At 40.4% G+C, this 27,110-nt stretch overlaps 1 protein-coding gene across 1 annotated transcript in view; it reads left to right on the top strand.

Moving 5' to 3' along the window:
* CLMN (calmin) overlaps nt 1-27,110 on the top strand; it is a 74,038-nt gene that overhangs the window by 30,809 nt on the left and 16,119 nt on the right. The window contains exons 2-5 of the mRNA XM_069858758.1: nt 20,485-20,546; nt 23,130-23,225; nt 24,137-24,220; nt 26,919-27,011. Coding sequence (XP_069714859.1) covers nt 20,485-20,546; nt 23,130-23,225; nt 24,137-24,220; nt 26,919-27,011 — 335 coding nt within the window. The remainder of the gene's footprint in view (nt 1-20,484; nt 20,547-23,129; nt 23,226-24,136; nt 24,221-26,918; nt 27,012-27,110) is intronic.

Below are 27,110 nucleotides of genomic sequence, written 5' to 3'. Positions count from 1 at the left end.
AGGGAAGCAAGATTAGAGTCTGAGTGCAGAGAGGAGTATAGGAGAAAAAAATTACATCAGAAAGCCTTACTTAATTTTATTGTCTACTGGTAGAATTGTGAAGCAGATGACAAGCTGGTGAATCTTCAGTATTTATTTCTGCTATTCAAAGTATGTTGCATCAATTTTTAATGGAATAAAATGTACTTTCTGGGAACAGGGAAGTATGCAGGGTGTTTTTTCTTTTCTGACTTGATTCAAAAAGCAGAAGAGGGATGGTTGCTGGGATAGTTTGTGGAACACGTGACTTCTGTCCCAGGAAAAATTTAGAGGAACAGATTCTACCCTAGAGAAATACCTGTAAATAGCACAAGCAGCTGAACTCTTCAGGGAAAGGATAAAATAATACCAGCTTCCAGGCTGCAATTAAAGAAGCTCAAGGAGATTAACAAAGGCAGAATATCCACTATGCACATTTTAGGTAGTGGCACGCAACATATAAAGTTATATATACATTCCAGGTTGGGAGAGGGAGAGAGGACAGCACCACATGCTCCAGGCTGGCAGAAATCACTGTAGGGCAGCACAGGTTGTCTTTAGGGTCTGGGGAAGCTGGCTGTGGGTAGGCATCGCACGCTGCTCCAGCCATGGTGTTGCTGCTCCTGGGGGTCTGTCTTGCTGTCCAGCTGGGCGCATGGGACGTCTTGTCACGGCTCAACCACTGTGGTCGCACAGGTGGTTTAGCAAACGGGGATCATTTTGACAGAACTGGGTTAGCAGTGAGTTTCTCTGCAATCTTGAGAAGGATTGGAAGGAGCGTGCAAATCTGGGACAGTGATCTGGGACAGTGATGGTAATGATGTGGAGCACAAGGTCACGTGTCTATGAATGGACACCCAGAGGACACGTGGATAGGTGATTTAGTCCTTGCTGGGCCTGTAACTTAATAACGAGGAAGAAGCCTCTTTTTCTGTCTAAAAGGACTGAGCAGAGGACAGAAATTTTGCATTTCCAAGGACCAATATACCCGATAATACTCATAACACCAACTACATAGAAAGCAGAAGGTTTCCTTGTTTTAAAGCTGGAATTAGTGTACTCATTTGAAGAGCAAGATGAAACACCTAATGTCACTTATGAGCCTCTTGACTACAGACAACTGCAGACATTAACTTGGTTTCATGGATGTTTTGGTACAATTTGAAACAGAACTAGAAGGCATCTAAGGGAGAAGCATGAGATGGTGCTTTCAAACTGAAGGTGAAAATTTAGGTGTGCCATACTGGTCACTGAACTGTTATTGATCCGTGTTACAAGATGAGAAACCATAAGATATTAAATAAATGTCTTCTCCAAATTATGTGGATTTTTGACAGTGTTCCTTCATGTGCAACAATTCCACCTTCTTACCTCCAGGTTTGAGGACTACAGCGTGAGAAGTTTCTGCCAAGAAGCTGCAGATAGTCTGAAAGGAACATGTCCTTGGGAATGCAGCACAGGTGGCTTTGTGGAAAAAGTGATTTGATATGCGATTTACGTGTAGGTTGTGACACAGATAGTTGCAGTGCTTGGGGACTGATCTGCTTCTTCAGTAAGAGCACAGAGTCCTTTTTGATAACTGTGGGGTTCTCTTTTGCTCCAGGTGCAATTCCTGAAAACAATTCTGGTTAAGAAATATATTTTTCCCCTCAGAAAAGAACAGAGGCAGCAATTAGATGCTTTGAATTAAAAGAGTCCTCTCATACAGCACCACATGGGCAGAATCGCAGAATCACTAGATTGGAAAAGATCCCCAGGATCATCGAGTCCTACCATTCCCCTATCAACCACTAAACCATGCCCCTCAGCACCTCATCCACCTGTCTTTTAAACATCTCCAGGGATGGTGACACAACCGCCTCCCTGGGCAGCCTGTTCCGATGTCCAATGACCCTTTCCAAGAAAAATTTTTTTCTGATGTCCAGCCTGAACCTTCCCTGGTGGAGCTTGAGGCCATTCCCTCTTGTCCTGTCCCCTGTCACTTGGGAGAGAGGCCAGCTCCCTCCTCTCCCCAATCACCTTTCAGGTAGTTGTAGAGAGCAATGAGGCCTCCTCTCAGCCTCCTCTTCTCCAGGCTAAACAACCCCAGCTCCCTCATCCGCTCCTCATAAAACTTGTTCTCCAGCCCCTTCGCCAACTTCGTGGCTCTTCTCTGGACTCACTCCAGAGCCTCAACATCCTTCTTGTGGTGAGGGGCCCAGAACTGAACACAGTATTCGAGGAGCGTTCTCACCAGTGCCGAGTACAGAGAGGGACTAACCTCCCTGGACCTGCTGGCCACACCGTTTCTGATCCAAGCCAAGATGCCATTGGCCTTCTTGGCCACCTGGGCACACTGCTGGCTCATGTTCAGTCGCTGTCAACCAACACCCCCAGGTCCTTCTCCTCTGGGCAGCTCTCTAGCCACTATTCTCCTAGTCTGTAGCACTGCATAGGGTTGTTGTGTCCCAAGTGCAGGACCTGGCACTTGGCCTTGTTAAACCTCATGCCATTGGACTCAGCCCAGCGGTCCAGCCTGTTCAGGTCCCTTTGAAAGCCTCCCTACCTTCCAGCAGATCAACACTTCCACCCAGCTTAGTGTCATCCGCAAACTTACTTATGGTGCATTTGGTCCCCTCACCCAGGTCATTGATAAAGACATTGAACAGGGCTGGACCCAGCACTGAGCCCTGGGGAACACCACAATTTATCAGAGTAAAATTTTTATGTTGGTATTTGACTGATAACTTCTCTGCTTCAGAGCTTATTCTAAAATTTCAGAATGGGCCAAAGGCAAGTACGTTGGGCAGTAGGCGCTGGCACTCCTGGAAGCTGCATGTTTCTTTAAAAACACTCAGTTGATATTGTAATGTTTTGTTTTTAAAGCAAGTACAATGGTGACCTTGTCTGACAAGCAATTATATTGTTAGGAAAATCTTTAGAAGCAACATTTTCTGTATCCCTAGCTGTTCAGCAAACCTGCACTTTAGTACAAGAAGCTGTCCTGATGAAGGAAAGGGAAGGAGTGTTTATCATACAGTCTAGTCAACCCAAGGCAAAGCAGGCAGAAGTGGCATTTTCTGATCTCTGAGCACTTAGCGGGCCGGCTGAACTAAACAGGTCTGCAAGAGGATGGAGAAGTAAATCAACTAATGCTGGCATTAGTTGAATTAGTGCTTACGCTAAGGGTAAGAGGAAGTAAGTGCTCTTTGCATTCTATTCCACATCAAGCGGACTGTTTGGGGTCTAAAAATATTCTCTGTGGTGACCTGTCTGAGAATAATTTTATATCACCTTCTTGATTTTATTTTTGGCTTTTGATTTCCCATAGAGATCTGGAGTCTGATGGATTAGATGTGCTTCTGGGAGTAATTGTAGCAGCCTTGTCTCGGCAGGGAAGGGCCCTGTATCTGGAATGTGCTTTCCTTGGCAAGCACTGGAAGGTGGCAACCTTCTGGGTGCGACGGGAGACCTATTTGTTTATTTTGGTTCATCTGCTTACCATAGGGTTTTTTCTGTGTGTGTCCAACTTCAGGTGCCAATATTTCTCTCCCACCCATAGGCTCAGTGATAGATACACCCTGTGAGACATGCACTGTGGAAATTTTTCATGGCTGTTTCATTAACAGTCAGGCTGGTTTAACAAGGCCAGCTGTTTTATAAATAGGGTAATGCATTTTAAATTAATAAAGTAATTTGTTGAACCAGTTGACTTTAACCAGGTCTGTTACTTTTTACCGGTAAAAGTGGGTGAAATGCCATTGTAGCAGGTAGCCAAAAGGGTTGTCTTCTCCAGGTCCTTTCCCCTCTCTGCTTTTTTTTTAATGTTTCTGTCTGTCTGAGCGTGGGACCATCCAAGATCACTCAAAGAAGACTGTAAATTAATGTCAAAAAAGTTAACAGTCACCTACTTACCTGCAATGGTGGAAATCCTGCTGTAGATTTGACGTAGTGGGCAACAGCAAAGAAAACTAAGTCCAAACTTCTCACCTTCCCATAAGCACATGGATTGCTATAGGAGAATGAAACTACAGAAGTTTCTCACTTCTTCTCTACTTCCCAGGGCCTTTTATTCAAAGTGATCTTTGGCTTCAACATAGCAATATGACAGCGTGCCTAATGGAAGAATGTGCTGGAGACGATGCAATTGACATCAAAGCCTAGTCAAGTATCTCTATCTGACAGTAGGCAAAAAGAGGTACCTAGTATAAGAACGGGGCAAGCAGTTAACACAATTACCTCATCTAGGCTGCAGCCATTTGCAAACCAGGGACGACTGAGCCAGAAAGAAGTTTGTTGTAATTAATAAACATGGGCGGATTGCCCTCACTAAATTTGTTGAATCCACAGTGTCTGGCTGTGAGGACTTCCACAGCACAAGTATGTTGTGCGTGAAGAGGCAATTCTCTACCTTTGTTTTCAAATCTGCATCCTAGTATTCCCTAATTCTTTTGCTGGGAGAGAGAACAACAAATTAGTCTCTTTCCATGCCACTCAAGAGAGGGAAAAAAATATTCTATCAACTTTTAAGTCTTCTTTTCTTCAGATCAAATAATGTTTCTCTTGCCACGTCTCTTGTATCAAAGATAAAATAATTGTTCATCACTGAAAAAAAAATCCATCTGCCAGTTAAGTAGTCACAAAAGATTAATGTGATGTCTTCCAGCAGCTCTGTTCTGGGAGAGCATAAAGAAGACAGGGCAAAGGCTGGTATGACTCACCCACTTTTTTTTCAAAGCTGGCTCTTCCTAGGGGGAGACAGAAAACAGCAAACACACAGCCAAACCCACTGCAACTCGGAGATCTTGTTAGGAAATGTGCCAGGACCAGCACTGCCTCCTAGTTGTAGGTGAGTATTGGCAAGAAGTTCAATGCAGGCTAACCAGAAGGGATGCTGGAAATATGCAGTTCCTTCTTCTTCTTGCACTCTCACAGTGAAGTATTCACCATAATTTATGCTTTATCCTTGAATAAACTGAGACTAATGCTTCTAGTCTAGTACCTGGGCAAAAGGAAAACCCATCTCCTGAAACCAAGCACCGTGATGACTTCACAGATTTCTTCCATTGGTTCCCAGGAGCTCCTCAGAAATGTGTATTTCATCATAGCTTAGCTGGAGTAGCTCTAGATCCTTCTTTTATAAGTTACTGCTGCTCCAGAGTGCCAGGCATGGTATGAAGTCAGGGTACGGTCCTTTCCTGGAGTGCCCACGGTGCCTGTTCAAGCACCAGCTGTCTCAGTTTTGAAGACTGTTTAGCAGTAGTGTGTCTCTATTTTTATTCCAGAGGTCAAAGATGCATTACTGCTCCTTCCAATGCCTGAAGACTTGTACCTGTTGACTTTTGGAAGTAACTTGGACCAGAGATTACTGTTGTTGTGCTCTTAGTTATTAAAAATAGATAGATCCTGAGAAATTATGAGATGTGACTGGAGCAGGCTAGTTTCAGGGATACTAACTCAGCGTTGATTAGCCTGTCTCTGAACTTGAAGAACAAATTGTTAGTGCAAAATATTGAGTGGAGCAACTGTATTTAGAAACATGTTTCCAGGGAAACATTAGTTTCTCTGGAAGACAACCCTGAGACACAGAATTTTATGTGGCTCTTGGGACAAATGTAAGTTTCAAGACTTTCCCCCCTCCTGCTTTTTATAGCAAGTACATTCTGCTCCATATTTATTCACTTCAGACCTGTATGGTAAAACCTATTTTAACTGTGGAGTCCAGTATCTCAGTGGATTTCATTAAGAAAAGGGCCCACACAAGATGCAGTTTAAAGATCTGTCGCTTACATAGCAACTGAAATCAAATCAGCACTTTCTAAGCATGTCCTTACATACCATGCAAAGTGTGATTTCAAGAGCAAGGCTGAAGTTGTAAATCAGCTTCATGTGTGACACTAGACAAGTCAGTTAACTTGTTTGTAAAATCAGTATAGTAATAATTTTTTACATTTCCCCCTAAAATTGCATGGATCAATTTATTAAGCTTCTAGAAATCCAGAGGAAAAGGGACAGTTTATATTGACTAAGAGTCTTCCTTTGGCTAGTACTTCCTCCTGAAACCAGACAGTTTAATCTCTTAAGCTCTTGGCAGTTTCCTTACCTGAGATTCTCTAGAAAACTGTTATCTCTCACTTACTGAGCAAAGTTTATGTTCTTTACCAAGGAGGTTTCTAGTGAAAGTGCAAATGCTGTGAACTTGTTTAAGTACTTTTTGGTCATTATTTTGTAAATTGTAATTCACTCAGAAACAAATCTTTTCTTGCTTGCATGTTGTTTGTGACAAAAATATGTCCTTCGCTATATAGTTCTGCTTCTATACTAGATTCTATCTTTTTAAAATTTTTAATGGATAGGGGTGTGTGGAAGTATATAAGTGGAAGGAATTATATAATTAAGCTTTTAAATTCTGTATTCAGTGGACACGGAAGTAAATCAATTAGTTATTATTTTTCCAGCAGAGACATATAAGGCAGTGCTGGCATTTATAAAAAGTCAGCATTTATCTTCTGGCCAAGGTGGGAGAGGGAAGATACAGTTTGTCTTGGGAGTTTGAAAGGCCCATGGTCCTTGCTTCTCATCTGTTAATATCAAAGAGCCTTTTAAACGTGAGGTTTAATGTCAATGTCCATAAAACAGCTATAAAATTAAACCTTTTCAGTGTTGGAATAACAGAGTAATTATTATTAATGTTGTAATAAAATGGACTAAGGATTAAATCTGTTTGTTTTAGCAGACAAAAGAAACCCTAAATCCTGATGCTTGTCTTTAGCTGTGGGTACTGTCAAGGAAGAGTCTCTGTGGGACACTGCTGTGCCTGGAGCCCTGCAGGATGTGAGATGAGTTGGGGATGAAGGCTCTCCAGACCTTAAAGAGGTGTGCAGCATGTAGTGGTGTCATAGCATCAAATCCTGATTAAATTATGTGCTTAGGGATTTCCGACAAGCTTTTCCTGCTTAATTGCCACCCACGTGTTTCATCTGGCATAGAATTGTAAGTAATTATATTGCTGTCTTTGGTCCACGCTTGCTTTCTTTGCTTATATCACCTGCTTGTATCTCCAGCAGAGCAGGAGAAACCCTCTTCTGATGACCTGTGTCGAGTCAGATTATTCCCACCTACTCTACACATAACACAGAACATGAAAATGAAGAGTGTGCATGCTATTGGTATTGATATTGCTAATGCTGACTGTTTGAAAACAAACAAAAAGTGAAATAAGTGGTCTGGCAGCCAGATGCAGCTGTAGTCAATAGTGTGAGCTGACTGGCAGTAAACCAATATGGAGTGAAATTATTTTTCAATCAAGTTAGGCTTTACCATACTAATCCACTGAGAACAGCAAAGGCTGTTTTCAGTAAACTCATCAGTTTATTAAATGAGAACCAAAGCCAAAGGAAATCCACTTAAGAAAGAAAAATTTAAACAATGTAATTCTGCAGCTGTAGAAATAAATTAAAATAGAGAAGGTGAATTTTCAAAGCCATTTTTACAACTAAATTGCAGTCATTATTATTACGGAGAAATAAACTAAAAGATAATCGTGAAAAGTTTCACTCTTTTCTTCCAGGGGAAGTTACACCACACAAAAGTCCCATCCTGACTTTTCCAGTGACATGCTTATGAATGTAATGTTGGTGAGCAAGGAAAGTATGGTTTATGGATGAAGTTTAATTGTAAGTTTTTACCCTCAATTACTTCCAGTGCCATAGGGTTAGTAGGTAAAAGGTGTTGCTGTCTTTACAACTTTCCTACACTAGAATTGAATTTTATATAGGTGCAAACAAATCTAGCCTAGGACTGACACACTGTTGTATCCAGTCCTTTTGGCATTATTTTCCTAGCTGGATAAATGATGTTACCAATCCACAGTTGTGATATTTTTAGACAGATCCATCACAAAAATTGTCCTATGAATTGCTTATTCTCTAAGTGTTAGGCCCTGACTCTTGTAGTTATCACTGAAGTATTTGACTGCTTTTGCAGTCAGTGTTTGTGGGTTTAATTTCAAGATCCTTTCAAGGCACGAATGATTCCACTTTTAAAAGAGAGAAGCACAGAGATCATGGAAATTTGCCCAAGGCCTGAAAGAGATTCCTTCAGTCATTTAAGACTTTGAGTCTTCTCCTCTTCATCTTCTACATAGTATTTTTAATAGGGGTCACACTGGTGTCCATGAACTTATAGCACTATGTTGTAGCAGAGTCTAAATGCTGTTTGGTGTTGAGAGTCCTTTTATTTTTTTTAATGATACCTCAGTTTCAAAGTATTATCTTTTAGTTAAAGACTTACTGTTTCCGTGTTGCTGTCTTGTTGCTGTGTCTAATCCTGAGGGGAACTGACTGCTTGATCATGTTTTAGTCATGATTGCTCAGTTCTCTGGTCTGTCTTTGCTTGTACCCTGTGCTTTGGTGATGCTTATTGCCATGTGCACTTTAAGACTGCCAGAGTCCTTGAAATACTTAATAATGTCTTTCCATGACCCCAGAATGACAGACACTGGGAATATAAGGCTCTTGATACCCATGAGTCAGGTCTCGTATTCCTAACATGTTTGGTTTGTCTTAGGTCATTTCATACAGCTGCAAAGACTAGAAACTGTTTGCAAGAGTTAAGCTTCTCACCTTAAAACCAGGCTCTCAAAACTGAACAGTTTCTGAATGGTATGAGCAAGGCAAGGCTGCCACTTTTCCACCTGCAAAAGCTTCTCAGCTTAAAGTCTCTCAGCCTAACCAGCGGCATGGCCTTAGTGCGTCTTGTCATCCTAGTGCATCTCTCGTCATCCTCCATCACCCCAGTTTCAATGTTCGTGGTTGTACTAGCTCCGCTGATCTCAATATTGGTGATGAGAACGTGTTGCTGACATCAGAGCCTGCGGGCAGGGCAGCCTTTCTGCTGCTTGTGATGCCTTTTCCTATTTACTGGTGCCTGTGATGTCTTTTCCTATTTTACTGGATTGTCCTGCTGAGTTGCCATAAGAAACTGGAGTGTGTAGTCCTGAAAGCAGCAGTGTCCTCACTGTCTTCTCCTGTTGCTCAGCCATCCAACTCACATCCTACAGATGAAGAAAAGTGGAGGCCAAATAGCAATTCTTCTGCTGTAAAGCATCCACCTCTGTAAGTACCTACAGGCCTAAAGAAGGTGGATGTATCACCTATTAACCATATCCAGCATATACCAGTGATCCTCTGTGGTAAAGTTGACAGGTGTGCCTGTTAGAGTGAGAAAAAGAGGCAGAACAGGAGCTGACTGATGACAGCTCCTCTGACTCCTACGGCAGTAGGAATGCTGTCAGTCCTCATGCTCTGCTTTATATTATTTTATATTGCACAACATTCATGATTTGATGTGGCAAACGGATAAAAAATGCGAGGAACGCAAATTAACCAGTCTTGTCATTCGGGCTTGAGGCAAGAAATATCACGTAGTGCAAGAGCAATGGGGTTTGGGAGAGGAGAGTAAGCTAATCTGATAGTGTTTAGGCATATGAATGCTCTCAGGCCAAGGGCTGATGTACACAGTAGCCCAGCTCTGCTGCCAAAACACTGCTTGACACCCTCTCTTGTGCTGGCCAAAGTGTTTGCTAAGCCTCTTAGTGGCAGTGCAGATCTGTGCTGGGTTAAAGGGTGTGTGAAACTCCACTTTTGCGTAGTGCAACTGTGACTGAAATCCCACCAGGCAGGCTGCAGTAACTGAACGGTGCCTTGTCTTCATCCCTGTAATAGTCTTGGGGAGTAGCCAAGAGCACCAGGAAGCTGGGGAAAAATCATTTTAATTGGCATTAAAAGAAAGATAAAAGTAGAGAACTGATTCAAAGGGCTGTAGAAACCAGATGCTCTGACACAAGCTCCCTGTTTTTCCAACTTGCTTTTATTCCTCTTGTGCTATGAACTATGACATATAGTTGAAGGTTCGCCTTTCTCTGGAATGTCTGATTACCATTCTTTTGCGTACAAGCTGTTAGCAAATGAAATGGCTTATGCCCTGTTTTGAAGTATATCTCTTAAATCCATTGCAGCAGAGATCGTTACGCATGTTGAGCACAGTTCAAAGGAACAAAATCTGTGTTCTCTCCATGAGATTATTTTTTAGAAAAAACTTCTCTCTTGGAAACATGTGATGCCATATGAGTACCATTCAGTGTATTAAAGGAGGGGCTTGTTGCTTCAATGATAATTAGTCCCTGAAGTTCTTGGTGCTCTCATTTTCTCCTTTGTAACAAGAGTCAATGCTATGTCTTGTCCCCAAGGATGTGAAAGTCTGATAAGGAGGATCACAGAACTCATAATTTAAAGGTACTGTGGAAAGACAGAGCGTAACTATGTAGTAACACGGGTTTGCTTGAAAGAAAATTGTCTTGTTCTGAGTAGTACTGTACATCAGGAATATCCCACTGCTAAATTTTGTTTTCAGAAATGTCCATAAATAACACAAATACTTGCTTGCCACTTAGGCCCAAATTCTTTTATGTTTGCTTTTTCCTCTGGGTGATATTCCCTGTGAGCTCATGGAAGAGAAAGGGTAGGTTTTCATAGTTCAAGCCATCTCCTCAGTCAAATTTTTTAAAATACAGCTAAATATGGAGCTCCATCAAGAGCTTCAGTCAGTCACTTGAGGGCTACATTGCCACATTCTGGGGCACTCTTAGGAAGAACTGGCATCCTGAGTGCTATAGCGGAACTCAATCCAAGCCCAGTACAAGTTTTGTCTGACACCTTCTAGTTTTGATTAATTGGTAAGCTGTGCCAATGCTGTGCTATTTCTAAATGGTATTCACATGTTACAGACTGGTTTCAAAGACTGCTGGTGCAAAAGAAAGACTGCTACTGGTTTCAGAAAAATAATTTCTTTCCTAGCATTTGGCAGCTGGATAGTATCACTCAGTATAATCCCAGGACTTCTAACCCGCGGTTCCCTGTGCTACCTAAGGCAGTGCTCACCTGTGTGCAGAGGGGACTAGGCTTTCTGCTGTCCTGCCCATGAAGCCTGTCTTAGGGCTAGAGGCGGACAGAGTTAGGGTTGGAGTCCTGCGGGGGAGGCTGACTTAGCTGAACACTCAAAAGTTGCTTAGGCACATGGTTTAGTGGTGAACTTGACAGTGTTAGGCTTACAGTTGGACTTGATGTTAAAGGAATTTTCCAACATAAATGATGCTGTGATTCTGGGTTTGCCATCCTTGGTCTGTCCATAACTTCCACAGCAGCTACCATTTTCTCACTAAAGCAGGTGTAACTCCCTTGAATCATACCTCCTAGAAGATCATTAAGACAAGTGACAACTCCTCAGGGGTATCCACTGGTCCCTGTTAAGCTCTTGCATTTTATATTGCATTTTAAAAAGGACGTCTACTGTAGTTCAGCTTTTTAGCCACTTTAATCCAACTTTGGCAGCTTACAGTCTGCCTTTGCCCATTTGTAAATGACAGTCACTTTGCTCAGCGACACAGCACTTTACAGTGTAGCTGCCATCTCTGACGTTGTATTTTTTGCCTGTCTTCCTCTCCGTCCCTCCAAGAATGGTCCTGTACCCTCTACTTCAGTTCATGTGTCTGGCCCACAGTGGATAAAGCATCACTTATTCTTCCAAAACCATGGGATTTTGTGCTAGTTAATTTTAATCTCCATAAATCTCTTCAGTCTTTTGCTCTTAGAGGTGCATGTATTTATGTATATTTATAATATTCATCTGACTACAATGCTCCTCTCTCTGTATCTTCTGTGTTGGTTAGTGGCTTTGATATGAGATAGTAAGGGATGGGTAAGTGAGAGAGAGGAGGAATGCAGTGTGATTCTGTACATTTTTCATTAGGGAGACCCATCTGAGTCCCCCTTCACTTTCTTGAGCATACCAGTAAGTTTTGGTGGTCCATACAGTCAGTTATTCTTTCTGGCTATTTTTTTTTTTTTTTGCAGTACTGCACATGTATAATTGTTGTACTACTGAACCTCTTCTAGTGCTGCAATGTAGACTTCGTAGGCATTTCTTCGTTTGGATAATGCACTGGCTAGTGCATAATGCAACTCTATCCCAGAGTTGTTTGAGGACGATGAGGGAGGTAGAAAAGAAATCCAGAAGTTGTGGGCACCTCCACAGGCAATTCTTTGTGATTTCATGGCTTCTGCAATGTATTTCTGTGTCAAACCATGTTTGAGGTTGCCTTTCCTTACCTGATTTTTAGACAATTAAACTACTGTCTTCTGAGTACAAGCTTCCCCGAGGTAAAGACAAATTCCAAACAAGATTATGTGTCTCTGGAGGTTGCCTCCTCAGCCCTTATGTACCATCTTCTAGTTCTTTGAAGGTCCTGGTTACTAACTGTGAGAGTTCAAATTTTGCATTAAAAGACTGACTCCTATAAAAGAGCTCAGTAAGCTGCCTGAGACTTCTTTTTGGAAGTGAACGTGTTGCTGGTCTCCTGTGCCTGCATTTTCTTCCTTCTATTCACAAACTCAGTTACCAAGTTTTTAAATGCCTAAAAGGACAGTTAACCACCAATCTCTTAACAATGGCTGACAAATAATGGAAGCAGTGGAAATCTGGGCACACGTTCGTTCTCATCTGACTCTGAATGGCAAGACACATAGTGTGGGTTTTGTTGGGCTTCTTTGCTCATCTAAAATTATTCCAGCTTTAGCACTTTTGTCAGAACTGATGTAAAGCAGAATATCTTGTTGCAATTCAGGTTTTGATGTCTCAACAAAATTAACCAGCCAAAGGGATATTTTTTTTCCTCTCTGGAAGAAAAAACCATCAAAAATAAAGGGTACTTCACAGTCCAGGCTTTCTTGGTTTGCCACAACAAATAAGGGTAAGTGTAGAGCAGTGGAGATCATAGAATCATAGAATAACCAGGTTGGAAGAGATGCATCGGATCATCGAGTCCAACCATTCCTATCCCTATCCTATCATGGATGAAACAGGACTTTGTGACTAGCCCTTACTTCGCTGAGGTAGGAAGCTTTTGGAAGCTGTTTTTTTTCTTCTGGGACGCTACAGGATGAGCACCATGATCTTAATTTAGGAGTGTTATATAGATATTGATGCAGATATTGGTACAGGTATAACCCATTCTTCTCCATATTGGTGGAAAGGAAAAGGCTGTGCTAGTGCCAGTAAAACCATGTTAGTGTGAAGCTGATTCATGTGTCATTCCTCTAACTAACATGAAGCTAGGGCTAACTGGTACCTGGCTGAATGCAGTGACCACATATTGTTATTTTCCAAAGGGCACTCCTGATTTTATTTTAGACCAAGTAAAGAGAATCAATTGTGATATACTCTAGTAGGTAGAAATGATGCAAGAAGAGGTTGAAATGGAAGTTCAGCATTGCCCTTGGAAGCAGAGTTCAGCGCTCTGGCAACAGCAGGTGCTGGATATTGTGTCCACTACAAAGCCGGGGGCCTAAATACTCTGAAGAAAACACCAGCAGTCCTGTTTGTAGAAACCAATACTGGTGCAGCAAACAGCACTGGAATGCAGCGGACTCTGGGCTAGGAGCAACTCGTGAACCAAGATGATGTAAATCTGCATTACTCTTAATGGCCATTGCTTTTAGTAGCAAATCCTGTTTATTTTCATGTATGGAAGGAAGTACTATTATATGTTTGTTCACAAAGGCTTGTTAGTGATAGGACGAGGGGCAGTGGGTATAAACTGGAGAGGGGCAGATTTGTACTAGACATAAGGAGGAATTTCTTCACCATGAGAGCAGTGAGGCCCTGGCACAGGTTGCCCAGGGAAGCTGTGGCTGCCCCATCCCTGGAGGTGTTCAAGGCCAGGTTGGATGGGTCCTTGGGCAGCCTGGTATAAGTGGGACGTGTGGCAGGGGGCTTGGAACAAGTTGATCTTTAAGGTCCCTTCCGACCCAAACTACTCTCTGACTCTGTTATGCTTATAAAGTGCATAAGAGGTGGTGTGAACAGTCTGAAGACCCCTTGCTGAATCAACACATAAGTCATGTGTTAGATCAGTTCCAAACCTGATTTAACCTAGTTACTGCTTTGTTGGGTCCGGCAACCTCCCAGCAAACACTGATGTTTGTTTTATTCATAATATTCAGAATAGAATCTTATTTATCTTTTTAAAAATTGTTGAATTTTGTTTCTTAAGAACATTCCTGGTATGTAAATCTGATATTTTGTTAATCTGTTCAGTAAAATTTTTCATGTGTGTTAAAAGTTATGAGAACAAAGATGTTTGCTTTGTGATTGAAGGGTACAGGGAGGGGAATCTTTACCATCTGCCACTACCAAATTACTTTTCAAGTCAGAAACGTTAATCCCTCTCATTGGAAGATATTTCGGTCAGCCCTAATAGTAATATTTTGCGTAGGATTTCTCTTCCAGAGTTCAATAGAATTTACAAATAACCTCATCTTTCTAATGCTTTGGTAAGAGAGAACATCTGTCTCAGACATTGTGAGGATTGAAGCATTAAGAGTTTTTTAGAAATCTCATATTCATCCTGCAGTATTTGTCTGGCATATGTAATCCTAATATAGTAATTGTAACAGTAAATATTTTGTTATAACCAGACATTGAACTCAAAACAAACCTGTTTAGCTGCAGCTAATGAAAATGTAATGCCTGTGATTCTGCGATGTTTGTGTTCTGCAGGACCAACCTCGGTTTTAAAGAATTTTGAACCAGTAAAGACTCAGACTCTGCAACTTTGATGGAATGAAAAAACCTCAAGCTTTCAACACCTGCCATAGAAATTTAATAAAGACCCTAATAAACGGGTCAGTTTCAACAAACAATTAACTTAACAACTTCATCTGGAAGTCTTAGAGGCCCTATTTCGTAGAAAGTAACTTGAGAGCAGTCTCATGTTATATAGTGTAGTTAATATTTCCTTTAGAAAACCAGAGTTTTTAAGACTTAGTATTTCACGTGCTCCAGATTATATCAGACTGATGTTTGGTACACAACAAAGCCTTCAACCCCTGTATAGATCAAAAAGAAAATTTATATTAATCTTCTAAGCTGTTTGGGGGTTTCTTATGCACAAGGAAAATACACAATTCCCAGGAATTCAGAAGCTTATAAGATTAAATTTGCGGGCAATTTGGATAAAATTATTCCTTATACTTTGATTATGCCATTAAAATTCACACTCCTACAAAAACAGAGATTTTCTTGTAAATATTAAGTACTTACTGAACAGTGTAGCTGGGCTGCACCTTATAGACTTGAGAGGAATGCGTTTTCCTACGTGTTGCCTTATGTGGTGAGCTATTTTTTCAGCCTCTTGTAAACACATATAATAGAGATTAAGTCTCTGAGGGTTCAGTGTGTTTAATGTAACTTTGTGTTGAGAGGAAACAAAAGTAGAAAATTTAATTGTATGTTTTCCTTCCCTACTTCACACATTTTTTTCTTAAACTCTCCGTTTATTTTGCTGGTGGTTATCCCCACCCAGTCTCTCTCTTCCTCCTTTTTTTTTTTTTTTCGGCCATAGCTCACTCTTCTAACCACCTTCCCCAGGTTAGATGTGTTGCTTGCATGTGGCCTGTCTTTTGTCTTTGCATCTGAACTTCGGCCGGTGTGTTGTGTTTGAGTGGTAAAAGGTCTCCTGGAGAAGGATCTGTGCTTCCATTCAGCTGTCAATAAGCTCTATGTAACGTCAACGTCTTGTATCGATGGCATGACCTTTATGTGCCCATATGGCATATGCAATTACTTGCAGCTATACAGGCAAAAATAAAAGGTAGAACAGCATACTAGGATTGTGTGTTCGAGCTGCTTTGTATAGAGGAGATTATTGAGGTGAATCTTAGCCAGATGCCACCCTTTTTTTGCTGGTTTGGCACCAGAATTCAGCCTGGCTACTCGGTACCAGCAGTCAGGGTCTATGAAAAGATAGAACCCCCTAATTAAAACAAAAATCTAGGAAGTTCTCCTTAGCCAATAGTATTTATTGTGGGCAGTCTTGTAATGATCTCTAAAAACAACGTGGTCTTTAAGGCCTGGATACACACTCTTCAGTGTCTGAGACATAATAGCACGAGCATGGAATGTTGCGGGCAGCAAATGAGCAAATTTAGGTAAAATACATTTTCTAAGATGTCTGGCTGGCTTCCTCCATGAACACTAAGTTTTCAGAGAAAACAGTATTAAAACTTGATAGTATGATGACTAATAATCAGAAGTACACAGGCAGAGCCACAGCATAGGAACACCGTGAAGCCCAGTTTAAAATCCAGTTCTCATTTTGTTTGGTGGCCTGGAGTTTGGGTGGTTCAAAAGTAGATTGCTCAGTGTGTGTTCTTTAGAGACTGATTGATTCCTTGTCTGTATGAGCTGGGGCTTAGGGGTGAGGAAGGTGGAAGGATAGGACTTTGCATTTCACAAGACTTGGGGTATCTGAACCATGTTTCATTTTGGAGTTAGGTGTTAGTATTTGAATATCATACATTTTCCCATATATCTTTGTTGCTTACTAGGAAGTGCCATTTTCTGCTGGTCTAAGACTTCAGCAGAGGCTCAGATACCTCTAGAGTCATAAGGGTTATAAGCTGGTTCTGTGGGGCCCATTGGTGACTGATGAAATGGATATGGGATGACTTTCCTGGCAAGTTATTGCTTCTGAAGCCAAGGGCAGTCAGAGCATCCTCTTTCACAGTGAGGTGGCCAACACCACTGTTTCTGTCTTGAAAACTTGCTTAATGTTAATAACCGGTATATCTTGTATCTATAGAGGTTATAGCCTGTGGTAGAAATGAGGAAGCTGTTTTTGGTGTGTGCTATAAAACTAGTAGTTAACAAGATGTCTTGAAGGTAAATTGCAAGTGGATCTCAAAGCAAGCTTGGCCTGTTGTGAAGGTTGTAATGTCATCTGCTGATGATATCCTGAATGAAATACTAATAGCTTTGGAAACAAATTTAAGTGACCTTCAGATTTGCTTTGGGAATAATATGCATACGTGCAAGTCAAGCAGTTTTCTGTTGCCATGTAATTACACACTGCCGAATGTTCCACTCACATCAGCTTCCATATTTCATAGTTCGTTCATATGCCCAGCCCCTTGGTGATGTGCCTCAGAGGATTATTCATAACTGGTTCTACAACAACAGAATAAATAGTATTTACAAGCAAGTTGATATTTGCTATCTCCAACTTGCTGCTGAACATAGAGGCTGTTGGGAAATTGGCTTCTTGTAGGTATTACAACAGTTGTGACCTTTGAGGAGAGTTGAAGGAGGAAGAAATGGCAATAGCAGTAAATGCCTGAGGAATTTCTAGGCTGGTGGAGCAGGAAATAGTACCACAAAAGAAAACACTCCAACTCTCTTGTCCATAACAGCTTAACTTTGAATTTACCCAAGTGGTTTTTGTACTAGTGTAGTTTTACTCTGTGGCAAATTAGATGCCTTTGCCATAAGATTTGACAAACCAGAATATGTATCTCTTGTGAATATTTGTTTGCAAACTGACTACTTGCACCTGTGTACTGTGATATAGATACTGTGCCTCTGCAACATCTTAGACCCTACTTTGAACACATGTTGCGGCTGAGCTTATTGGAAGAGCATGGAAGTCCCAGCTTCTGTGTGGTTGCCAGAATTTCTCTTCATACTTTTTCTCTTCTGTCAAGGTCTAAGCTGAACCAAAATGGTAATTCCTAACTTCTTATTACTACCCAGCATTATATCTTTGAATCCAGTCCTCACAGCAGGCATCAATCTTTTCCAGCATAGGATTTGTGCACAGGCCAGCCATATGGTGTGTGTAATTATTATTTTATAATGGTGTTATTGCTCTCTAGCTGCCCGGTAAACCTACTACAGTATAAGTAAGCTACATACATAAGCATAGGAACTTTAGGCTTGAATGAGTTTCTTCACATTTATACAATAGTAGGTGCAAAGGAGGAAAAAAAAGACTCCATTTAATTTATAGAAACTGTATACAATTTATAGAGTCTCTGTACAATTGTCTAAAATGAAAAGGTTGTAGAGAAGAGGGGCTGTAATTAAACTGGGAGGTCCACAAAGCTGGAGAAGAATAACAGTTAAAGGCACACATCAGTAAATACCTGTGCTAAACTTTTCCCATTAACTCTACCATCAAGCATATGGCCTGCATTAGGGGTTTGTCTGCCTTAGGGATTTTATAAACACATTTCCTCCCTTTTCCTCTTCCTCAACCAGTTGCTGTTGCTTTAAACTATTACAGAATCAAATAGTGACCATTCTGGGGTCATTATTCTTACTAGAAAGAGGCTACTTGCTAGAAATGTCCTCTGAAACCTGTGTATATATGCAACTGCTTTCATTAATGGGCCTGGACTTTTTTTTTATTGTTGCATGAGCTTCCTGAAGCAGTAATAGCAGCTTGGCTCAGCCGCCCTTTCAGGCGTATGTGCAACTCTAATTTGCATTGATGGCAGAATTTCTGCAGCAAAATTAGGAGCCAATGTGTGCTCAATTTTGTGGATGATCTGTAAATAAACACAGCTCTCTTTTTGCATCCTTATTTACCCTGAAAATGAGGTGACTGAAGTGACTGGTGAGAAACAGGACCTGAAACCAAGAAACCATGCCTCTGATGAGATCAGAAAACATTAATTTTGCACCTCTGTACCTTTCTGCGTTTCCTCTTCGATTTTGGTCAACCTTGGAAGTTCATATATCCAACCTGTTTGGATATATGAGGTCTCCTGTCCTCCCTGAAACCTGGCGCTGCCCATCTGAGCATTCCTAAGCATTTCGCACAAGCTTAAGAAAGAGTTCACCCTGTGTCCTGCAGGTAGCTCCTGTGTGCCTGTTCTGTTTTTCCCTTTGCACCAACGCATGTATTTAAACAAAAAGAAGTGTGTCTGGGAACAATTCTGGCTTAACATTAACCTTCACCCACCCTCAAATGTTAATTTTAACAGATTGATTGTGGAAGTTACGTTGTAGGTGACACACAGCACTTCTGCTGCTCAGACGTGAATGTGTGAGTGCATGGAAAGAACAGTTCTAGGGTCGAGGTGCTGAAGGAAGGGTGGCCCAAGAAAGATGTGACACATCTCTTAGTTCATTGTACTTTGAGACTTGTAGGTGGTAAATACTGTAGGGTTTTTACAGATATTCTGGAACCCTAATATAATTTACAGTTTCATGTGTAGAAGGCTGTTTCAAATCTGTGTGCATTCTTCTGAGATATTTTTAAAGAAAAGCCAACAGCAATAATTAGTTTGGCATTTTCCATATTTTCTAAAGCACTTAAGGGATAATGACTTTTTGTAACCAGTCTTACATAAAATCAGGTTTTACAGGAATAAGAGGACTTAAAAGCTAGAACGGCCATCACTGACAGATGTAATTCATGCTGAAAGCTCTATTCCAATACATCAAAATAAGGAAAACAATTTTACATATGATTAGAGGCTTCTGACCCTTCAGTTAAAATGATCAAAAAGAACAATATTAAAATTTGATTTACGGAAGCTACTACTTAGCCTATAATTAGTCTGACCAATAAAAACAAACCAGACTTATACAGAATTTGATTTCCCAGTATATAGGTTAGCTATTTTTGCAGGGCTGAAGAGACACAGAATGGTTTTAAAATATATTTGATATAGTCTATGAGTAAATTGAAATACAGCATATAACTAGTCTTAATGTTTTTTCTCCATAAATTGCCAGATTTCCTTAATTCAAGAGAAATTTGAGAACCACTTAAGAATAATGGTCTCTAAAATGAAATATTGCTTTGTCAGTCTACGTCATTTATATTAAATATATGGTTTACTTTTTTATATTAAAAGGTAAATGAAAGTTGGTCAGTAATATGATTCCCCTTACACTTTTGTGTAGTTCACTATGGAAGTGGATTCTGGATAAAGCAGAAGTGATTAAAAACTCTTCAGCTGGCGCAAGAGTTCTTTGTACAGCACCTAGCATACAGCACTTTTGGCAAGGAACAAGCACTCTTCATCTTACTGCAATATAAATAAAATGATTTTTCAATGTAGGGACTTGGAATTTTGGTTTTAAAGGCACTGGTTAGGAGATGGGGAAGATGAGATTTGATGAGGCTTTTCATTTCATAAGAATGAAGACAGAATTGTTGTGCTGGCTAATGCGGTCCTGTTCCCTTGTGCATGCAAGTAAGTACATTGGAATCCACACCAGACCAATTTGCCTGTGGGTGTCAAAGCAATAATCCTATAAATTGACATAGAAGGTTCAAGCTGGCTGCTCAGAGTCTAACATCACTGGAGAGCTGTGCGCAACACATAAATATTCACTTCTTGGAAGCTACATTGAAGATTGCAGAACTGAGGGAGACTTCTTCTGTACTTTATCTACAAGTGTATAGCTTATGTCTGGGGAAAGAAATTGAATAAAACACCACATCTCAAGCTCATACCTCCTGCTTGGAATAGATTTATTTTATTTACAGGGCTCTGATAAATTCCGGCTTTTTTGTGCATCACTTTTTGCTGGAAACTTAAGTGTTTTTGTTTTTCTTTTTATTTATGATATTTCTAGTGGAACGGGAAAATGTACAGAAGAGGACCTTTACCAGGTGGATAAACCTACATTTGGGAAAGGTAAGACTGATAGTGTTAATAGTGAGATACGAGGAGACAACAGTAGACAGTCTGCAGTTAATTCCCCTAAAATAGTTAGAACTTGGAAGCAAAGTTGACTTCTTTGTATATGGGGAGGTTTGGAAGAGAATGAGGGGAAGCTGAAAGCGTATTTCTGGGTAAGTGAAAATTACTTTTCAGCAACAAATGCTTGGCTGGCTTTAGTCCATCTGAGGTGCATTTAACTCTTTAATACTACTGACTGTTATCATAAGGCCAGAGTTTTCCCACAGAACATGCCCACATAAAATCAAATGTAGTTTAGGCTGCTCTGGCTTGATGATGACTGATTCCTCTGTGGACTGGAAGTTTGAGCATCTGAGGCATCATGGCCCAAGACAGATATTCTTCAGAACCTGGCTTCGTTGGAGATCTGTAGATGGGAAACATTAATTCCTTGTCATGTTTTTGTGGAGGATGGGATCTTTACATATGCACTTATATTAGAGAAATAGTTTTTTAACATTGCTTTATATTTTTGAGATCTGTTGTTCCTTAACCACACCATAATAATGAATATTAACCCAGATTTACTTTTCTTATTGATGGTAGATAAGTACTAACTCTCCTGAGTAGTCTGCCATCCAGGGAATGATTCTCTTGCTGTTGAGGATGAAAAGTGGAAAAAAATCCTTAATATGATGGAGACAGCAGCAATGGTTAGTGTAGAATCAAGGAATGAGACCAGATTCCTGATCTAGACGAAGTTTGGACTTGAGTTTGAGGGTCACAGTGCTTTTAGTATCTGTGGCTAAATTTCACTAAGTGCAAACTGGGACTAAGTTTGGGCTACAAGCTACTTTCGGTCTAGCTGCTTTAGTTCTTGGGAAGTGACTGCATGTCAGACTGAGTAAAGTAAAGGGGTTTAAGAAGAAAGACATAACATATGCAGTTGCTCAAGTCCACTGCTCTTCCATGAGTATTGCTGAAGGAATAAAGGGGTCCTCTTCAATCTCACTGGAAAATCAGAATAAGGCTAGTTCGAAATGTTTTGACTAGCAGTTGCTCCCAAAGGGGTCTCAGAACTAAGAAAGTGTTATGTGATTACTTTGTGAATCAGAGCCTAGGGCTTTAAATTAAGTGCTCTTTTGGAAGTTCTCAAAAAGGGTTGTCAAATATGTGACTGTTGGAGAAGGACTTTGATTTACAGAAGGAATTAGATCATGAAAAATGCTGTAGGGTGCTGTTAATTCTGCTGTGCCAAGCATATGAAGTCTTAGAAAGTTTGTGGGCAGGTGAACTCTTTTCTCTGGAGTGCATACAAAATTTTTCCTCTTTGATGCAACTAAAAAAACCACTCTTCTGAAGGGAGGCAAAAGTCTCCTGTTACACTAATGTTTTTCCTGGAAGTGGCATAATAGACATATCCATGTAAATAATGAGAGCTTCGCTAAAGCTTTCTGTAATTATAAGTGGTTCCCTGAGGATACCCACTGAGGAAAGTGGCTTCTGCCTTTATCCTTAAAGAAGAAACACTTCTTGCAGAGTGACTTCTTTCTTTTAAGGGAAACAGTGAAGTCGTCTTCTGGTACTTCTTCAGAAAACGTATGGTGTGATGTGTCCCCTTTTGGAGCAGACTATCCCATTTGGGTCATCTTTTGAGAGGAGCTGGCTCTGCTGGTCATGGTATAATTGGGAGTAGTCTGCATCTCCCGAGTTAATGCACTGCAATAATGAAACAGGTTTGGGTTTGAGGCTTTCAGACAGATTATGTAATTTTGAAATGAACAATACTTAGCTTTCTTTCAGTCTGGAGCATTGTTGAGTATTCTTGGCTAGATTAAAGACTAGTAATGAAAATGTATGGTTCCAGTTTGCCAGAAGCAGTGCTTACCCGAACAGTAGTGCATTGCCTAACCAAATATAGAAAGATTGGTCTCTTTAGGAACACGTGAGTGAGTGACACCCAAACAGAGTGTAATTGCTGCAGCTGAGACTACCTGTAAGGGCTGAGCTGAGTTGGCGATACGCCTCACAGCACAAACATCATTAGAAAGCTTGGTGAAATGCGGATGTGAATTCCTTTGGAGGAGTTTGCTGAAAAGAGAGAGACACAATACAAGAAGTTGCTACTTAAAGTACTTGGAAAATACTGGGAAACAGAGTGGTGTACTGCCTTAGGGAGGAGACAGGACACTGTGGCCGACTGTATCATAGGTTTATTTCAGCGTTGTGGGATTTGCTTCTGCTGGACCTATCTTAATCTAATGGATCAGCACCCAAGCTTGTAGGTGGTTGCTTCCTAAGCAGAGTCTTTAGGATGTAGAGTTTTTAGGATGAGATTCTGTTACGGGAAATCTGGAAAGAATTCTTATCTGATTTCAATTACATGAGTACTATATCTGTTTTAGCTCAGACACTCCTAGGACAGAATTGCCACTGATGTGAAGAACAGTCAGCTTTTCCTTCCCTAAGGCTAGGATTTATCATTTATTTCTAGTATCTCTGTCTTGAAAATTCTCCTTTTTAGACTCTGAAATCCTGGTGACTTACCAAACAATACTGCTTTAAAATCTAACTAGTTTTTATTTTTTCAATTCGCAGCACAAGCCTCCTTTGAAAGTGAAAGACTTATTTATTGACATACAAGATGGCAAAATCTTGATGGCACTACTGGAAGTCCTATCAGGACAAAAGCTGGTATGTATATAAGAGGGAAAAACTCCATAGGTATGAAGCTATGAACATCCAAAGAATAAGAGAGAATTTGGTCCTGTGTTTTGGGTGTAGTAATAAACATTTCATCAACTTTGTTGTGAATTCCTTGTGTTACAGGCTGGTGTCTTGAGTTACAATTCAGGAAAATATATAACAGGGAGTTGCAAATGATGTGTGATCAGTGTAAGTGTTCCTACACCTCAGACGTTTTAAGGCTTTAATACATTGATGTTCACATGTTCCATTTGGAGATCACCCAAGTCACATTACCTAGAAGAGATATATTTGCTGTATTATTTTTTTAATCCATAAATTCTTTTTCTATTTTGTTTAGGATCATTATGACACTTAACAGGTCTGCTGATGCTTGGTGGTGTTGTGAGCCTATTTCTGATATCCTGACTCAAGTTTCAGTAGTCTTACTGCTATAGTCTAAATCAGAAGGGAAAAGTTTCACTTATCAGAATAATTTACTCTCCTCTTTTCTGTGTAAGAGCTGTATAAAGTTCCACATACTAGAAATGGAAACACCCAGTGCAAATATAAATGACCAATTGCAGTTGAATTAATGGTTTTTTTTTCCTGCATCAATCTTGTCAGCAAGTATTCTCTTCTGTGTGGCACCTGGATAAGATGAGAGACCTGTTCGGCAGCTGTCTCACAGCTACAGATGCATTTACAGTAACCCAGTGATTCTCTATAGCAACTGAACCATCTGCATACTGCAGCATGAATGACCACTGTGGTCACATGGTCAGAACTGGCTATTTTTTTAATATTCATACAGTTCTGGGGAGCTGTAGCCTCTGTGTTTGTAGGTTTTTTATGCTTTATTTGTAGTGGTCAATAATTGCAAATTTTCTTGAAACAGCATTACTCTTATTTTTTTCTAGATGCACGAATACAAATCTTCAACCCACCGCATTTTTCGTTTGAACAACATTGCCAAAGCACTTAAGTTCTTGGAGGACAGTAACGTGAGTATTTTCAGAGGTGGGATTTAATGCCTTTCTCGATGTATTTTGCAAATTGAAATTACTGTAACTAGTCTGATGTACAGCATGTATGTAAGAGGAATGTACTACATAAAGGCACTCTGACTTACCTTAGCAGCAAGGCTGAAACGCCAGATAGAAATGCACAACAAGAACACTCACAGCGTCTGAACCAAGATGTATTTGTTCATTTTATAATGTAAAAGTTCAGCAGGATTAAAGGATCAGGAACGCAATATTAAAAGAAAATAAAAAGAAATGCAAGTAATCTTTATGAACTGGGTCTTAGTGGCCTTACTTCGGTTACACAGAAGGCAGATGACTTTCATCAGAAATGCTTAAAGTATTACAAATCATGTATTTCTTTGTAAATGGCTGAAGCAGCTGATCATGAGTCAAAGGCAAGAGAAAATTAAATCTGGGAAATGCTTCACTCCAGAAATCAAAACTGTATAAGGCTGTAAGTTCCCTCATAGTCAGTGAGGCACTACTGCAACATCACTTCCTAAAGTTGTAAGTGATAAAGCAAGATCAGACCCTGTAGCTTGAAATTATTCATTCCTTTTTTTATTTCTCCCATTAGGGCTTTATTCCAAAGCTGTATATATGTGGTCTGTGTTTTGAAAACTCTCTGCTCTTGAAAAATGTTGAGAAGTAATGGGGTCAAGAGAAGTCCCAGCCATGTAACGACTCATATACATGGTATACCAAGATCTTTCAGAAAGAGAAAACAAATATTGAACTATATCCTATAAAGGACTGCAGCATTCTTGCTGTAGTGGAAGATCTTATCATCTAGTATCCAAAGTAAAGTTTTGCAGCTTCTCCACTATACTGTCTGGAAAGAAAATGTAATTGATTATCCTATTGACTCCAGGGTTCAAGTATTCTAAAGAGTTTAAACTTTATGGGTTAAGAGGGATCCAGTGTGTGCGTAAGGGCAAACCCCTGCTTTGCATAGACTGCCACAATAGCAACTGATAACACTTTGCTTCTTCCCTGTAATGAGCTTAGCTCTTTCTCCAGACATCCTGCAGCAATGCTAGCCACGTAGGAGAGTGACTGCAACCTCAGTGCAGGGATGAAGATAATGTTAAGCCTTACTGGATCTCTTAGGAACTGGTAGATGTGGGAGGTTTAACCTCCTTTGCGTTTTTCCCCAGGAGATGATGTGAAAGGTCAAGAAGTTGACCAGTAACTTCTAGGTGTTCCAGTCTCCTTTTGGAAACTCCACCAAAAGGGGCTGCTCTGACTCTAAATATGCATGCCCACGTGCTAAGAAATATTTCAAAAGTTCTCAGATTTCTTAACAATTTCCCAGTTGATTTTTACCCAGATACAACTAAGACCAACTGGCAGGTCTCTTTTTCTCTATTTACATCATCATATTGCAGAGATGCAGCTGAAGCGTATATGGTTGCCAGGAGCGTAATAGAGGACAACCTAGGACCTCAACCAGCAAGGCCAGGCAGGAGAAGCCCTCGTCACAGGCAGCCTTTTAATTATTAGTGCTAAAACATCTACTTTTCTATGGATTTCTTGTTTCCTTAAGAGTAAGCAGATGGTATCTTCTAGCTGGGTATCCATGCTGGGCTGGGTGACAAATGTAAGCAGTAGTAACAGAGCTGTCACTGAGAGCAGTCTAGCGTTAAACGTCACTTGCTCCCCATTTTGTAGAAACTGCTTTTAAAATGTCCTAGAACTTAAGAGTTTTCCCATGCCAAATACCTTGGAGCTAACAAGAAACCTGAGTCTTGAAATGTGACAGCTAAAGGTGTCTTCTTGCTATGATTGAAAACTGTTGTGCAAACCACTAGATAAAAAGTTATTTTGCTTTCCTTTTTTCAGTTTAACCAGACCGGTTAGTGAAGGTTGGTGATGAAAGAGTTGGCAAAATGCCTTGGCTGCCAAGAGCTTCAGGGTTAGATATTAAACCACAATGGGTGGAACCCATCAGCATAAGCTTCTGGGGAAGCGGGGTGAAGCACTGCTAAGTGATTCATGATATACATAATTTCTCAGTGATAAATGGGCTGTGTGCTGGGCTTTAACTGGGCCCATAGTATGTGCAGTACTGACAGCTTTCTCCCTCCTTCATGACCTTTGCCAAAACTAAGTCTGTGTTGTCTGAGAGAATAACATCCTGGTGTTATCAGGGGGAAGAAACCACAGAGTGGAAAAATCGAGAGTTTGCTTGCATTAGGCAACCCTATCCTTTGTGACCTGATTTAATCAGAACTCTCTGACAAACTGTGTAAGGTGAGATAAGAAAGGAGAAATGAGATGCATAGCAAATCAGAAGTAAGCAGATTTTATTAGGATTTTAATTTTCGTACAAGAATTAACTCTCTAATTTTTAAGAATAGGGTCCACTGGAGGGGGCACCATCTTGTTCCATTTTTGTATGGAGGAAACATATTTGTGGTCCTCATGATGCAGAACTGGGCTCAGTTCTGTTCTATAGACTATGCTGAAGGCTTAGATAAGAGCTGCATGGGCAGAGTGGTTGTGATCAGGGCAAATTATCATTAACACAAGGTTTCAGTCTTGCTGTTTTGGCTGGCCAGTCTGTGGCAGAAGTGTTATGAACACATCCAGTAGTCTTAGTTCAAGACAGTGCATTTTTTGCATTTACCTTGCTTCTTTGAATTTGGCTCTGAATTTATGTTCTCTTCTACAGGTAAAGCTTGTTAGCATCGATGCAGCAGAAATAGCAGATGGAAATTCCTCTCTGGTACTTGGACTAATATGGAATATAATCTTGTTTTTTCAGGTAATAAAAACTGAACACTTTAATCATAAGTGAATAATCTTCATGGCATCAATCTGTTCCAGCTGAATACTGATTTTTGAATAGATTTTTTATCCTAAG

Source organism: Phaenicophaeus curvirostris, chromosome 5, assembly GCF_032191515.1.
Source record: "Phaenicophaeus curvirostris isolate KB17595 chromosome 5, BPBGC_Pcur_1.0, whole genome shotgun sequence".
In the NCBI taxonomy this organism is placed as follows: Eukaryota; Metazoa; Chordata; class Aves; order Cuculiformes; family Cuculidae; genus Phaenicophaeus; species Phaenicophaeus curvirostris.
This window is presented reverse-complemented; position numbering and strand designations above follow the sequence as displayed.